Genomic DNA, 17500 nt, shown 5'->3' with positions numbered 1-17500 from the left:
AAGAAAAGTGCTTTCCCCAATTTTTTAACGGTCACCATTGGGATATAATGCAACAAGGATTGATAAAGTCAACTGATTTTAGGAACCGATCGACCAATCTCTGTGTACCAATAAAATAATGATGCTGACACCTTTCTACGGTTATTTTATTGATCTGTGATTTTGCTCCAAAAGCATAAGTGAAAATGGCCATTTTGACCCCCTCTACAAAATAATGGATTACTCAGTAAATATTCATCCATGGGATTTCATATTTTGGCTTTCATCTTCATTTATGTATTTCTTTCAACAGAAAAAAAATTATAAAAATCAAAATTGTGAGCTGGGGACCTCTGGTTGAGATGACACTGAATGTTCCCTCATCATCCGTGTTGTAAATGTAAATGTCCTTCCAATTCGGACACTCCGGTATCAGAATTATCCCAGTCGTAATTATGTCATAAACTAATATTTAATAGCACGTGAAGGCAGCCTTAGGCCAAAAAACCTTAAACGTGCCAATTCATCTGTTTGTAAAAACATCTTCTGAATGTTGCTTTAACGTTTCACAGGAAACGTTTTAGCAACATACTGCAGATGCAAATGCTCTATTGACGTTTCGCTGACATGCGTGTGCTCAGTGCTCAAGCAAGTGTACAGTACATTTATCACATGATCTCTGCTGGTCCACATACCTGCACTGGGAGGTCTAAATACTTATAGACCTGATCATACATGAGGGGATCCTGCAGCTGCAAAACAACCAAAGGACACAATTTAACACAAAGAAGCACAATGAATGATGCACTAGAATGATCTAGAACACACCAGATCAGAAAACACAATAGAGATGCACAAAACATCATTTCTGTTTGTAGGATTTTAACATTTATTGTCATTGTTATAAATGTGTCGAAACTGAAGCAGAACGTTTCGGGGCTTATAAAAACAGCATCTGATTAACGGCACATTGTAGTGTTTGTATTTGTTTGGATTTGTTTGAATGTTATTTTAACAAAACAAGACAAAATGGGACAGATTCATTATATTGACCTTATGAAAATATTCAATAAAAGTCCAAATCACATTTAAATTGTATTAAAATACACTATTTTCAATTAAATTTTGAACTGAAATTAGAATTTTGAGATTTTGTTTTCACTGAAGTAAAATTATGAATATACAATAATGCAAAAAAATCTAATTAATTCAAAAGAAAATCTAAAGAATTTATATATATACTGTATAAATATATATATATATATTTATGTGTGTGTGTGTGTGCGTGCGCGCGCGTGTATGAGTGTGTGTGTGTGTATATATGTGTGTGTGTGCATGTATGAGTGTGTGTGTGAGCGTGTATTTATCACTTTGTGGGGACCAAATGTCCCCATAAGGATAGTAAAACCCGAAATGTTTGACCTTGTGGGGACATTTTGTCGGTCCCCATGAGGAAAACAGCTTATAAATCATACTAAATTATGTTTTTTGAAAATGTAAAAATGCAGAAGGTTTTCTGTGAGGGTTAGGTTTAGGGTTAGGGTTAGGTTTAGGGGATAGAATATAAAGTTTGTACAGTATAAAAACCATTATGTCTATGGAAAGTCCCCATAAAACATGGAAACACAACAAGTGTGTGTGTGTGTGTGTGCATGTGCGTGTATGAGTGTGTGTGTGTGTGTGTGTGTGTGTGTGTGTGCATGTGCGTGTATGAGTGTGTGTGTGTGTGTGTGTGTGTGTGCGCGTGCATGTGCATGTATGAGTGTGTGTGTGTGTATGAGTGTGTGTGTGTGTATGTGTGTGCGCATGTGTGTGCGTGCGCTCGTGTATGAATGTGTGTGCGTGTATGAGTGTGTGTGTATATGTGTGTGTGTGTGTTTGTGTGTGTTCCTGTTCGTCTGTAATCTAAAGGCAGTAAGTAGTTGACCCCACAATCTGTCAAATTGCAATGTATACACTGTGATTCGAAACATAGTTCCGCTTGTTGACCACTCCTGTATAGCCCACACCCCCTCTCATATAGGCCACAACCTCTCATATAGGCCACACCCACTCTCTTATAGGCCCTGCCCTCTTTACCTTCTGCTTCCTCTTCTCTTTCCTCTTGTCTTCAGTGTCCTGAAGCATCTTCTCTCTCCACAGGTCGAAGAAGTACGACGGGTTTGTGTAAAACTTCAAGCCCTCCTTCCCATCATCCCTAGAGACAAAAAAATTAGGTGTGTTCAGAATAGCACAAATACACACACACGTATATACACACATGCACATACACACACACACATACACACACACACACACACATACACACACATATATATACACACACACGTATATACACACATATATATACACACACACACATACACACACACACACATATATATACACACACATACACACACACACACATACATACACACACACATAAATACACACACACATACACACACACACACATACATACACACACACACACACACATACATACACACACATATACACACACATATATATATACACACACACACACACATATATACACACACACACACACACACACACATATATACACACATACATACATACACACACACACACATATACACACACACACACATACACTCATATACACACACACACCCACATATATATATATACACACATACATACATACACACACACATACACACACACACGTTAATTCATCTTGTTACAACCAGGAATAAATTAGTAGCTCTCTGCAGCCATCTACTGGTTATACTTGTCATGACATTAATTTTTTTTTGCACCAGATGGCAGCAATCTACCCCAATACATGACACATTCTCATATTTTCTTCATGTTTCAACTTATAGAACTGTAGGGTTTTACTTTTGTAGGTTTTAACATAATTTTGCTTATTTGCATATGCAAATAAATTACAGTGAAACTGAGAAATGTAAAGGTAGATTATATTAGATCTAAATAGAATAGGCTAATATATATATATGTGTGTGTGTATGTATATTTACTGTGCAGTATACAGTACACTAGTATAGCATTCTGAACTTAGTCTGTCATTTGACGTCCATCAGGAGGACTGATGCTGCTGGAAATATCGAGAGATGACCTAGCGTGACCTAGCGTGTGAACAGATGAGTCTACACCTCCACTTCCTCCATTCTCTTTCTGTCTTTATAAGGTCTTCTTCTTCCAGTGACTCATTTATCTCTCTCTTCTTCCTTAATTCATGTTTATCTTGTTTAAATTTAGTCTGCCGAGGAAGGTCGGGTCAAAATGCCAAATGGGTCAAAACAAAAGAAACTAAGAAACAATAGAGCCGAGATGAAGCAATCATCATTTCAAGGCTCTTGTGACAGGCCAATCAATGCTGTCAATGACGTCTAGAGTGTTTTATCTGCTTGTTTAAGAAAAACAAGCCATTGTTTAAGCTGTGGCAGCAATGCAATCTTTATTCAATTAAAATCTAAAAAGGAAAGTAGAGACAGAGATGGATATGTAGGGAAGACCGGGGCTAGTTGTTCCAGTAAAAAGGAGGGCAAAAAACAAAATGTGTGGCATCTACAGGGCGTAACGCGATCGTGCCAAATTAACAAAAACATTTTAAAAAGAGAGTTAAGGCCAACACGGAGTGGCAGTGGGAGAGAGAGGAGAAAGAGAAAAAAAAAACGTACTCGCCGGTTCTCCGATACGCCGTAGGTTGGTCCTCGACCACTCCTTCAACCTCCAATGGACAACAGCCGCGCCTCCCCGGATGGATTGGAGGCAGTCCTCTGGCCCGTGGCGGACAGAACTCCCTGCCGCGTTTTTGGGAAACAGAAGGGGTCTCCCCCCGCCCCTGACCGCGGTTCTCCTGCTCCAGGCTGTCGGCCAGGAGCCCCTCCCTGCTCGCGGTCGGTGGTCTTATACCCAGCACGTTTCAGTGGCTGGTAGAGGTCTCCGCTGCCCCTGGCAGCGGCCCTGTTCTCCCGCTCCAGGCTGTCGGCCAGGAGCCGCTTCCTGCTCGCGGTCGGTGGTCTTATACCCCACGCGTTTCAGCGGCTGGTAGGGGTCTCCTCTGCCCCTGCCAGCGGCCCTGTTCTCCTGCTCCATGGTTCTCCCGCTCCAGGCTGTCGGCCAGGAGCCGCTCCCTGCTCGCGGTCGGTGGTCTTATACCCCACGCGTTTCAGCGGCTGGTAGAGGTCTCCTCTGCCCCTGGCAGCGGCCCTGTTCTCCTGCTCCATGGTTCTCCTGCTCCAGGCTGTCGGCCAGGAGCCGCTCCCTGCTCGCGGTCGGTGGTCTTATACCCCACGCGTTTCAGCGGCTGGTAGGGGTGTCCTCCGCCCCTGGCAGCGGCCCTGTTCTCCTGCTCCATGGTTCTCCCGATCCAGGCTGTCGGCCAGGAGCCGCTCCCTGCTCGCGGTCAGTGGTCTTATACCCCGCCGCATTTCAGCGGCTGGAAGGGGTCTCCTTCGCCCCTGGCAGTGGCCCTGATCACCCCAGGCGGTCGGATAGGAGCCCCTTCTCCCTTCGAGGTCGGCGGCCGTTTGTCCTCTCTCTAGGCAGCTGGGCTCCTCCGTCCTCCGGTAGATGGCCGCGGCTGCTTTGTTGGGGTGGATGGTAGTGGCGAAGACTCTACTACGCCGTATCCCTCCTCCTTCCCGGGTTTCGGCACCAGTGTAAAGGGGTTAATGGAAAGGAGGATGCGAGAACCGGCTTGACAATATAAATAATATTTGAATAAGAAACGTAAACCAAAATGCAAACACACAAAGGTGTCAGACAGCTGTCCGTAAATCTCTCTCTGTTGCACTGCCGTCTCCAGTCGGCCTTTATCCCTCTCTGAGGCTTGATTAGCCTGATTAGGGGCCGGGTGTGCAGAATCACGACCCGCCCTCCACCCTGTCACACCAACTTCCAAAACCAAACCTACTTCATAAAACATGCTCGTTTGACAACTAGCAAACAGACTGTGTGCAATGCGTAAAATTAGACAAAGAAGAACATAAATAGCATGACTAAAAACAATCATTTGAGAGAATGAGACAAAGATGGGGTGTTGAAGACAATGCAGAGAAACAAGCGAGAGATTTTAAAAAGCAGAGGAGAGATAACAGCTGCGGTGACGTCTGTAACCTCCGATGTGAGAGTTTTATTCAAGAAATAATGAGGGAATGTGTGAAGAGAGAGAGAGAGAGAGAGAGAGAGAGAGAGAGAGAGAGAGAGAGAGAGAGATGCATATAGTGCAGCTCTCAATATAAATGTCCCTAGTCTCAAGTGACAAGAGCTAATTCGAGAAACACTCGAAAAGTGTCCGAAAGGACAATGTCTCATTATGGATCAGGCTCATTCTATAATTTAGGGTACATTCAATGTCCATTAACGATAATTATATATTCTAACCATCTTGTTAAACATCTGATTTGATCTAATGAGGGAAAGCGTGTTATAATAACGCACAAATATATTTGTGCGCCCCAGGTTTTAATTTGCTTGAAATGTTTCTTAATTGACCGTGTTTGCATTGCCCATTTTTGCGGTGAGTGCGTCTTAAGATATAAAATAGTGAATAAGAATGTAAAAGTCAAAATTCTCTATATTGAATTTATTTTCACTTCAGAAAAATAGTATTTATTAGACTGAGTTTGTCTTATTTTACTCATGTCCATACGTTCTGTCAACTATGTTACTAAACAAACAACTACAACTGAAAAATGGTTTATCCCAAAACCATGTGACCAGCATCATGTGATTGTCTTGTTTTTCTCAACATTTTAACTACACTAGCATGCTGTTAAGGAGTATATTAATTGACCGTCAACTATGTTGGGCACATTGTTATGGTAGTTACCCCACGAGGATGTTACCACAAGAGGATGTTACCCAACGAGGATGTTACCACACGAGGATGTTACCCCACGAGGATGTTACCACAAGAGGATGTTAGCACACGAGGATGTTACCACAAGAGGATGTTACCCAACGAGGGTGTTACCACACGAGGATGTTACCCCACGAGGATGTTACCACAAGAGGATGTTACCCAACGAGGGTGTTACCACACGAGGATGTTACCTCACGAGGATGTTACCACAAGAGGATGTTACCCCACGAGGATGTTACCACACGAGGATGTTACCTCACGAGGATGTTACCACAAGAGGATGTTACCCCACGAGGATGTTACCACAAGAGGATGTTACCTCACGAGGATGTTACCACAAGAGGATGTTACCTCACGAGGATGTTACCACATGAGGATGTTACCACAAGAGGATGTTACCCCACGAGGATGTTACCACAAGAGGATGTTACCCAACGAGGATGTTACCACACGAGGATGTTACCACAAGAGGATGTTACCCAACGAGGATGTTACCCAACGAGGATGTTACCACACGAGGATGTTACCACACGAGGATGTTACCACACGAGGATGTTACCACTCAAGGATGTTACCACAAGAGGATGTTACCACACGAGGATGTTACCACAAGAGGATGTTACCCCACGAGGATGTTACCACAAGAGGATGTTACCACACAAGGATGTTACCACTCAAGGATGTTACCACAAGAGGATGTTACCACACGAGGATGTTACCACACGAGGATGTTACCACAAGAGGATGTTACCACACGAGGATGTTACCACAAGAGGATGTTACCCCACGAGGATGTTACCACAAGAGGATGTTACCCAACGAGGATGTTACCACACGAGGATGTTACCACTCAAGGATGTTACCACAAGAGGATGTTACCACAAGAGGATGTTACCCCACGAGGATGTTACCCCACGAGGATGTTACCACACGAGGATGTTACCACACGAGGATGTTACCCCACGAGGATGTTACCACAAGAGGATGTTACCCCACGAGGATGTTACCCCACGAGGATGTTACCACACGAGGATGTTACCACACGAGGATGTTACCACACGAGGATGTTACACCACGAGGATGTTACCACACGAGGATGTTACCCCACGAGGATGTTACCCCACGAGGACGTTACCCCACGAGGGCGTTACCACACGAGGGCGTTACCACACGAGGAGGTTACCCCATGTGGGTGTTACCCCACGAGGGTGTTACCCCAAGAGGGTGTTACCACACGAGGATGTTACCCCACGTGGATGTTACCCCACGAGGATGTTACCACACGAGGATGTTACCCCATGAGGATGTTATCACACGAGGATATTACCACAAGAGGATGTTACCCCACGAGGATGTTACCCCACGAGGATGTTACCCCACGAGGATGTTACCCCACAAGGATTTTACCCCACGAGGATGTTACCACACGAGGATGTTACCACACGAGGATGTTACCCCACGAGGAGGTTACCACATGTGGAGGTTACCACAAGAGGATGTTACCACAACAGGATGTTACCCCACGAGGATGTTACCCCACGAGGAGGTTACAACATGTGGAGGTTACCACAAGAGGATGTTACCACAACAGGATGTTACCCCACGAGGATGTTACCACACGAGGCTGTTACCCCACAAGGGTGTTACCACACCAGGATGTTATCACACGAGGATGTTACCACACGAGGATGTTACCACACGAGGCTGTTACCCCACAAGGGTGTTACCACACCAGGATGTTACCACACCAGGATGTTACCACACGAGGATGTTACCACACGAGGATGTTACCACACAAGTGGGGGGTCAACTATCTTACCCTCTAGGGTCAATTATTGGGTAACATAGTTGACGTGACCCTACTGTGTCCACTGATGTACTTTCATTTCCATAAAGTAAATTTTTTTGTTATAATTTAAGCCTGTATGAGGACACTGAGTGTGTGTGTGTGTGCCCTCATGAGTGTGTAGCATGACAATTAAGGGACATTTAATTGATTGTACAAAATTAACGAGATATTGTTCCTTTTTAATCATGCTAAATTGATAATTTGATACTAGAAAATCACTTGCCATTATATCAAACACAGCTGAAAAACATTTGGTTCATTAAATGAAGCTTAACGTTGTCTTTGTGTTTGATTTGCTACAGTGTGCAATAGACTGGCATGTCTTAAGGTCAATATTAGGTCAAAAATGGGAAAAAGAAACTCATCAGTCAATCATTGTTTTGAGGAATGAAGGCTATACAATGCTTGAAATGGCCAAAAAACTGCAGATTTCATACTAAGGTGTACATGACAGTCAGTACCGCCGCTCCCTATAAGCACACTATGCAGTCTGCATAGGGCACCTACTCCCTAGGGGGGCACCAGAAATTCCACCGGCTGCCCTTACTCGCACGTTATACTTTATTCAAGGACCCGAAAGCAGTTGCAGAACACAGATGATGGCTTCACGCTCATATCACGTGACCAACCCCCCCCCCCCATCATCAGTTTGGCCAGCGGCGGCCCTCACTACAGTCTTCAAAGACAAAGAACAACTGTCTCTAACAAGGACAGAAAGAGATGTGGAAGACCAGATGTGCAAATAAACAAGAGGATAAGTACATCAGAGTCTCTAGTTTGAGAAATAGACGCCTCACATGCTTCGTTGAATTCTACCCGCTCAACACCAGTTTCATGTACAACAGTAAAGAGAAGACTCAGGAGGACTTATGGGAAGAATTGCAAAGAAAAAGCCACTTTTGAAACAGAAAAAACAAAAAGAAAAGGTTCGAGTGGGCAAAGAAACACAGACATTGGACAACAGATAACTGGAAAAGAGTGTTACGGATCTTTAGCCCATTGAGCTTTTGTGGGATCAGCTAGACTTTAAGGTGCGTGAGAAGTGCTCGACAAGACAGCCACATCTATGGCAAGTGCTACAGGATGTGTGGGGTGAAAGGTCAAGTGCTACAGGAAGTGTGGGGTGAAAGGTCAAGTGCTACAGGAAGTGTGGGGTGAAAGGTCAAGTGCTACAGGAAGTGTGGGGTAAAAGATCAAGTGCTACAGGAAGTGTGGGGTGAAAGGTCAAGTGCTGCAGGAAGTGTGGGGTGAAAGGTCAAGTGCTACAGGAAGTGTGGGGTGAAAGGTCAAGTGCTGCAGGAAGTGTGGGGTGAAAGGTCAAGTGCTCCAGGAAGTGTGGAGTGAAAGGTCAAGTGCTCCAGGAAGTGTGGAGTGAAAGGTCAAGTGCTCCAGGAAGTGTGGGGTGAAAGGTCAAGTGCTACAGGAAGTGTGGAGTGAAAGGTCAAGTGCTCCAGGAAGTGTGGGGTGAAAGGTCAAGTCCTGCAGGAAGTGTGGGATGAAAAATATGTTACTCTCACTACTGACCATGCATAAAATGTCACACGTATATCTGCAAAAACAAACAATTCTTTAAATTATTTTAAAAGCATTACTGCACATATGGGAGAATATTCCAAAATAAAAACAAAAATGTAATAATATGTTGAAGTGTAGCATTTAATCAGTGTCTGTAATGGGATGCAGTTTGTCCGTAACATAGATAACAAACTCACCATGGAAAACATCCTTTCCCTTATAATATCCAAAAGCTGCTTTGCAACTAGCATATATGTTACATTGAAGAAATATATGAACTTTGAAATCATAGGAAATGTCCCCCAATTATAGAATGAGCCATCAACATTGTCTCAGATGTGTCTTTTTTGTTTTCTCCCCAATTTGGAACGTCCAATTCCCAATGCGTTCGAAGTCCTCGTGGTGGCGTAGTGACTCGCCTCAATCCGGGTGGCAGAGGACGAATCTCAGTTGCGTCTGAGACCGTCAATCCACCCATCTTATCACGTGACTTGTTGAGTGCGTTACCGTGGAGACGTAGCGCGTGTGGCGGCTTCACGCTATTCTCCACGGCATCCATGCACAACTCACCACACGCCCCACCGAGAGCGAGAACCACATTATAGCGACCATGATGAGGTTACCCCATGTGACTCTACCCTCCCTAGCAACCGGGCCAAGTTGGTTGCTTAGGAGACCTGACTGGAGTCACTCAGCACGCCCTTGATTCGAACGCACGACTCCAGGTGTGACAGTCAGCGTCAATACTCGCTAAGCTACTCAGACCACAGTAAAACTGCTCAAACCGTGCGATTGTCCATCACAGAGAGAATTACAACTCAAGTACAAAACAGGCCAATCAGACGAGAACACACTGATATACTGACCTATAGGGTGTGAGTATATTGAGAGGCGGTGGTTGTTCGCAGATTTCGTACGTCTCCTGCATCGGTATCGGCAGCGACTCGCGTTCAAACAGCTGCTGGTCTTGAATGGTGCAGCTGCGAAACGCCTTCCTCATCGTGATGTCCTGAAGAGACACTGAGAGACACACACAGGAATTGACACGTCATTGACTGCTGCATGTCCATATGATATCTGAAGGTAAGTGTAATGGACGGAAATTTAAGTAAACAGATTATTCGCTTTATTATGGCTCTTTAACCCCCCAAAAAACCACTTGACTTGACTTGAAAACCGCATTACACAACACAAAACACATTTAACTTTTACTATTCCCGTTGTTTTCGATGATGGTTTTCATTACCGTAACATATCCTTTTATTTACTGTATTACAGTAAGAACAGTAAGAAAAGTGCACAATATATACAGGTAGGGCACATGAGGAACAGGTGAAGACGATTAACATAAGGCCTAAACAAGGGAGAGCGATGAGGGCAACGAGGAGGCGGAGTCAGGGAAGCGCAAGGCAGACAAACACAAAGCCATGTGCTAACACAAGAGACTAAAACAGACACAAGTGCACATGGTGATGAAGGACAAAACACAGGACATGTCTCGTCACAAAAGACGAGACATGGAGCATCCCGGATCCCGCCCGAAACCGAACGAGTCAAGACCCAGACGCCACGCTCCGAACATGTGCGTTTAGTGTCACCACTAAAAACATGACTGACAAAGTCCAAAACTTTTTCCATTTTTAGTTGAAAACGTTGTCGTGTAAACGGCCTCTAAAATGGTTAATAATACTTACTTCTCTGTAATTTAACGGAGCGTAAATCAAAATCCTGATGAGAACATTTGCATGCATATAAAAGGTCACATTCAAGAACGCAGTTAATGCACAAAGAATGTAAATCCATATTTCTATTCTTCGAATGCATTGCATACAGTCCACTTACACAACCAACTTCTTATGAATGTGCTGCCTTTGTTTATATCGCTGGCGCTAGAGGGAATGGACTATATAATAGGATGCAGATGCTGCAATAACTGAAGACAAACCCACCCGTGCCTAATCTTCATGGCCATGCCCATTGACTTTGCACTTATGACTGATGCCATATCGCTAGCCTAGCACTCTTAAACTAGGGCTAAAAAGAAAATGATGTTTTTCAGTGTTAATTCATCCAGGGATAATTGAATATTAGGTACATTTAAGTTCTCTTTAGACTTTAAGCTGACAGTGAAGTCTGGCTACAGACGGTACACATCCATTATCCTATAGATTGACAGAGCGCTTTGAATGTGTCTGTGCCGACACGGATCCCTTCACCCCGAGAGAAGCTCCTTTGTGCTGGAGCTCCTCGTCGTATTTAAGAGACGGCAGTAATCCGCTGTTCACCATTACAGTTATTACCCTTTAAACTGTGTTTATCGGATTGAAGCCCTCTGCGGTCGGACTGAGCACATGAAGCTTCTAGATGGCGTGTAAATGGGACGCTGGGTAAGAAATGGTGCTGTCTTCACCCTGTTTCTGTCATAAGCCCATTTACAGACTGTCGAGTTCACCGCAAGCGCCGTAATTGAAAACGTTTCGGTGATAAATCCGAGAGGACTGTCTCGCTATCTGATTCAAAACCTAGTGAGCTGCCTACCTAGACAGCATTAAATATAGACAGATTCATAGGGGCTCCTGATGTAAACACAGTTTATAAATGTACACAACAACATGAAGTGTGTGTGTATAGTGTGTAGTGTGTGTAGTGTGTATAGTGTGTGTAGTGTGTATAGTGTGTATAGAGTGTGTAGTGTGTGTAGTGTGTATAGTGTGTAGTGTGTATAGTGTGTGTAGTGTGTATAGTGTGTAGTGTGTATAGTGTGTGTAGTGTGTGTAGTGTGTATAGTGTGTGTAGTGTGTGTAGTGTGTATAGTGTGTGTAGTGTGTAGTGTGTGTAGTGTGTATAGTGTGTGTAGTGTGTAGTGTGTATAGAGTGTGTAGTGTGTATAGTGTGTGTAGTGTGTATAGTGTGTATAGTGTGTAGTGTGTAGTGTGTATAGAGTGTGTAGTGTGTATAGTGTGTATTGTGTGTAGTGTGTATAGTGTGTATTGTGTGTAGTGTGTGTAGTGTGTAGTGTGTGTAGTGTGTATAGTGTGTATAGTGTGTAGTGTGTGTAGTGTGTAGTGTGTGTATAGTGTGTATAGTGTGTATAGTGTGTGTAGTGTGTATAGTGTGTATAGTGTGTAGTGTGTGTAGTGTGTAGTGTGTGTATAGTGTGTATAGTGTGTAGTGTGTGTAGTGTGTATAGTGTGTAGAATGTATAGAGTGTGTAGTGTGTATAGAGTGTGTAGTGTGTATAGTGTGTAGTGTGTATAGTGTGTGTAGTGTGTATAGAGTGTGTAGTGTGTATAGTGGGTAGTGTGTATAGTGTGTATAGTGTGTAGAATGTATAGTGTGTGTAGTGTGTGTAGTGAGTATAGTGTGTGTAGTGTGTAGTGTGTGTAGTGTGTATAGTGTGTATAGTGTGTAGTGTGTGTAGTATGTAGTGTGTATAGTGTGTGTAGTGTGTATAGTGTGTAGTGTGTATAGTGTGTAGTGTGTATAGAGTGTGTAGTGTGTATAGTGTATAGTGTGTATAGTGTGTAGTGTGTATAGAGTGTGTAGTGTGTATAGTGTGTGTAGTGTGTATAGAGTGTGTAGTGTGTAGTGTGTATAGTGTGTGTAGTGTGTATAGTGTGTAGTGTGTATAGAGTGTGTAGTGTGTATAGTGTGTAGTGTGTATAGTGTGTATAGTGTGTAGTGTGTATAGAGTGTGTAGTGTGTATAGTGTGTGTAGTGTGTATAGAGTGTGTAGTGTGTATAGTGTGTAGTGTGTATAGTGTGTAGTGTGTATAGTGTGTGTAGTGTGTATAGAGTGTGTAGTGTGTATAGTGTGTAGTGTGTATAGTGTGTAGTGTGTATAGTGTGTGTAGTGTGTATAGTGTGTAGTGTGTATAGAGTGTGTAGTGTGTATAGTGTGTGTAGTGTGTATAGTGTGTGTAGTGTGTATAGTGTGTGTAGTGAGTATAGTGTGTGTAGTGTGTAGTGTGGGTAGTGTGTATAGTGTGTAGTGTGTATAGAGTGTGTAGTGTGTATAGTGTGTAGTGTGTATAGAGTGTGTAGTGTGTATAGTGTGTAGTGTGTATAGTGTGTGTAGTGTGTATAGTGTGTGTAGTGTGTGTATTGTGTATAGTGTGTAGAATGTATAGTGTGTGTAGTGTGTGTAGTGTGTATAGTGTGTGTAGTGTGTATAGTGTGTAGTGTGTATAGTGTGTGTAGTGTGTAGTGTGTGTAGTGTGTAGTGTGTATAGTGTGTGTAGTGTGTATAGTGTGTATAGTGTGTAGTGTGTGTAGTGTGTAGTGTGTATAGTGTGTATAGTGTGTATAGAGTGTGTAGTGAGTATAGTGTGTGTAGTGTGTATAGAGTGTATAGTGTGTGTAGTGTGTATAGTGTGTGTAGTGTGTAGTGTGTATAGTGTGTGTAGTGTGTAGTGTGTATAGTGTATAGTGTGTGTAGTGTGTAGTGTGTATAGTGTGTATAGTGTGTGTAGTGTGTGTAGTGTGTATAGTGTGTGTAGTGTGTGTAGTGTGTATAGTGTGTAGTAGTGTGTATAGTGTGTGTAGTGTGTATAGTGTGTAGTGTGTATAGTGTGTGTAGTGTGTGTAGTGTGTATAGTGTGTGTAGTGTGTAGTGTGTGTAGTGTGTATAGTGTGTGTAGTGTGTAGTGTGTATAGTGTGTGTGTGTAGTGTGTGTAGTGTGTGTGTATGTGTGTGTAGTGTGTGTAGTGTGTAGTGTGTATGTGTGTAGTGTGTGTAGTGTGTAGTGTGTGTAGTGTGTATAGTGTGTAGTGTGTGTAGTGTGTGTAGTGTGTATAGTGTGTATGTGTGTAGTGTGTGTAGTGTGTGTAGTGTGTAGTGTGTATAGTGTGTGTGTGTATAGTGTGTAGTGTGTATAGTGTGTGTAGTGTGTGTAGTGTGTGTAGTGTGTGTAGTGTGTGTAGTGTGTGTAGTGTATAGTGTGTAGTGTGTAGTGTGTGTAGTGTGTATGTGTGTGTAGTGTGTATAGTGTGTAGTGTGTGTATGTGTGTAGTAGTGTGTGTAGTGTGTAGTGTGTGTAGTGTGTGTAGTGTGTGTAGTGTGTAGTGTGTATAGTGTGTAGTGTGTATAGTGTGTAGTGTGTGTAGTGTGTAGTGTGTGTAGTGTGTAGTGTGTGTAGTGTGTGTAGTGTGTGTGTAGTGTGTGTAGTGTGTAGTGTGTGTGTGTGTAGTGTGTGTAGTGTGTATGTGTGTGTAGTGTGTGTGTAGTGTGTAGTGTGTAGTGTGTGTAGTGTGTATAGTGTGTTTAGTGTGTATAGTGTGTGTAGTGTGTAGTGTGTATTGTGTGTGTATATGTGTGTAGTGTGTATAGTGTGTGTAGTGTGTATAGTGTGTGTAGTGTGTGTAGTGTGTGTAGTGTGTGTATAGTGTGTGTATTGTGTAGTGTGTATAGTGTGTGTAGTGTGTAGTGTGTATAGTGTGTGTAGTGTGTAGTGTAGTGTGTGTAGTGTGTAGTGTGTATAGTGTGTAGTGTGTATAGTGTGTAGTGTGTATAGTGTGTATAGTGTGTGTGTGTGTGTGTATAGTGTGTAGTGTGTATAGTGTGTGTAGTGTGTGTAGTGTGTATAGTGTGTGTAGTGTGTAGTGTGTATGTGTGTGTAGTGTGTGTGTAGTGTGTGTAGTGTGTAGTGTGTAGTGTGTGTGTATGTGTGTGTAGTGTGTAGTGTGTGTGTGTGTGTAGTGTGTGTAGTGTGTGTAGTGTGTGTAGTGTGTATAGTGTGTAGTGTGTATGTGTGTAGTGTGTATAGTGTGTGTAGTGTGTATGAGTGTGTAGTGTGTAGTGTGTAGTGTGTGTAGTGTGTAGTGTGTGTAGTGTGTATGTGTGTGTAGTGTGTGTAGTGTGTGTAGTGTGTAGTGTGTGTAGTGTGTGTAGTGTGTAGTGTGTATAGTGTGTGTAGTGTGTATAGTGTGTGTAGTGTGTAGTAGTGTGTGTAGTGTGTATAGTGTGTAGTGTGTAGTGTGTAGTGTGTATAGTGTGTAGTGTGTATAGTGTGTAGTGTGTATAGTGTGTGTAGTGTGTATAGTGTGTGTAGTGTGTGTAGTGTGTATAGTGTGTAGTGTGTATAGTGTGTGTAGTGTGTGTAGTGTGTATAGTGTGTGTAGTGTGTATAGTGTGTGTGTGTATAGTGTGTGTAGTGTGTAGTGTGTGTAGTGTGTAGTGTGTATAGTGTGTGTAGTGTGTATAGTGTGTATAGTGTGTAGTGTGTAGTGTGTAGTGTGTATAGTGTGTGTAGTGTGTATAGTGTGTAGTGTATAGTGTGTGTAGTGTGTATAGTGTGTAGTGTGTGTAGTGTGTATAGTGTGTGTAGTGTGTAGTGTGTATAGTGTGTGTAGTGTGTGTGTGTAGTGTGTATAGTGTGTAGTGTGTGTAGTGTGTGTAGTGTGTATAGTGTGTATAGTGTGTGTAGTGTGTGTATGTGTGTATAGTGTGTGTAGTGTGTATAGTGTGTGTAGTGTGTATAGAGTGTATAGTGTGTGTAGTGTGTGTAGTGTGTATAGTGTGTATAGTGTGTAGTGTGTGTAGTGTGTAGTGTGTGTAGTGTGTATAGTGTGTATAGAGTGTGTAGTGAGTATAGTGTGTGTAGTGTGTAGTGTGTGTAGTGTGTATAGTGTGTGTATAGTGTGTAGTGTGTGTAGTGTGTATAGTGTGTGTAGTGTGTAGTGTGTGTAGTGTGTATAGTGTGTGTAGTGTGTATAGAGTGTGTAGTGTGTATAGTGTGTGTAGTATGTAGTGTGTATAGTGTGTGTAGTGTGTAGTGTGTATAGTGTGTGTAGTATGTAGTGTGTATAGTGTGTGTAGTGTGAATAGTGTGTGTAGTGTGTAGTGTGTATAGTGTGTATAGTGTGTGTAGTGTGTATAGTGTGTAGTGTGTATAGTGTGTGTAGTGTGTATAGTGTGTAGTGTGTATAGTGTGTATAGTGTGTAGTGTGTGTGTGTGTGTATAGTGTGTGTGTGTAGTGTGTATAGTGTGTAATGTGTATAGTGTGTGTAGTGTGTAGTGTGTAGTGTGTATAGTGTGTGTAGTGTGTATAGTGTGTGTAGTGTGTATAGTGTGTAGTGTGTATAGTGTGTAGTGTGTAGTGTGTGTAGTGTGTATAGTGTGTAGTGTGTAAAGTGTGTAGTGTGTGTGTGTGTGTGTATAGTGTGTGTGTGTAGTGTGTATAGTGTGTAGTGTGTATAGTGTGTGTAGTGTGTAGTGTGTGTAGTGTGTATAGTGTGTGTAGTGTGTAGTGTGTATAGTGTGTATAGTGTGTATAGAGTGTGTAGTGAGTATAGTGTGTGTAGTGTGTATAGAGTGTATAGTGTGTGTAGTGTGTATAGTGTGTGTAGTGTATAGTGTGTGTAGTGTGTAGTGTGTGTAGTGTGTAGTGTGTATAGTGTGTATAGTGTGTGTAGTGTGTAGTGTGTGTAGTGTGTATAGTGTGTATAGTGTGTATTGTGTGTAGTGTGTGTAGTGTGTAGTGTGTATAGTGTGTATAGTGTGTGTAGTGTGTGAATAGTGTGTGTAGTGTGTGTAGTGTGTATAGAGTGTATAGTGTGTGTAGTGTGTATAGTGTGTGTAGTGTGTGTAGTGTGTATTGTGTGTAGTGTGTGTAGTGTGTAGTGTGTGTAGTGTGTATAGTGTGTGTAGTGTGTAGTGTGTGTAGTGTGTAGTGTGTGTAGTGTGTATAGTGTGTAGTGTGTATAGTGTGTAGTGTGTGTAGTGTGTATAGTGTGTGTAGTGTGTATAGAGTGTGTAGTGTGTATAGTGTGTGTAGTGTGTATAGAGTGTGTAGTGTGTATAGTGTGTGTAGTATGTAGTTTTTATAGTGTGTGTAGTATGTAGTGTGTATAGTGTGTATAGTGTGTGTAGTATGTAGTGTGTATAGTGTGTGTAGTGTGAATAGTGTGTGTATAGTGTGTAGTGTGTATAGTGTGTAGTGTGTATAGTGTGTGTAGTGTGTATAGTGTGTAGTGTGTAGTGTGTAGTGTGTATAGTGTGTAGTGTGTGTGTGTGTGTATAGAGTGTGTGTGTGTATAGTGTGTAGTGTGTATAGTGTGTGTAGTGTGTATAGTGTGTTTAGTGTTTATAGTGTGTGTAGTGTGTATAGTGTGTGTAGTGTGTATAGTGTGTGTAGTGTGTGTAGTGTGTATAGTGTGTGTAGTGTGTGTGTGTGTATAGAGTGTGTATTGTGTAGTGTGTGTGTAGTGTTTAGTGTGTATAGTGTGTGTGTGTGTGTGTGTGTGTATAGAGTGTGTATTGTGTAGTGTGTGTATAGTGTGTATAGTGTGTGTG

The 17500-nt window shown here is 42.6% G+C and overlaps 1 protein-coding gene across 3 annotated transcripts in view; it reads right to left on the bottom strand.

The window, feature by feature from the left end:
- wasf1 (WASP family member 1) overlaps nucleotides 1–17500 on the bottom strand; it is a 71960-nt gene that overhangs the window by 9008 nt on the left and 45452 nt on the right. For all 3 annotated transcript variants that reach the window (XM_052095659.1, XM_052095660.1, XM_052095661.1), the window contains exons 4-6: nucleotides 10073–10226; nucleotides 2059–2176; nucleotides 675–731 (exon numbers count right to left, since the gene is read on the bottom strand). In XM_052095659.1, the coding sequence (XP_051951619.1) occupies nucleotides 675–731; nucleotides 2059–2176; nucleotides 10073–10226 (329 nt within the window). The remainder of the gene's footprint in view (nucleotides 1–674; nucleotides 732–2058; nucleotides 2177–10072; nucleotides 10227–17500) is intronic.

This window comes from Xyrauchen texanus, chromosome 28 (genome assembly GCF_025860055.1).
Source record: "Xyrauchen texanus isolate HMW12.3.18 chromosome 28, RBS_HiC_50CHRs, whole genome shotgun sequence".
In the NCBI taxonomy this organism is placed as follows: domain Eukaryota; kingdom Metazoa; phylum Chordata; class Actinopteri; order Cypriniformes; family Catostomidae; genus Xyrauchen; species Xyrauchen texanus.
The sequence above is the reverse complement of the archived record's forward strand: the minus strand, read 5'-3'. Positions and strand labels throughout refer to the sequence as shown.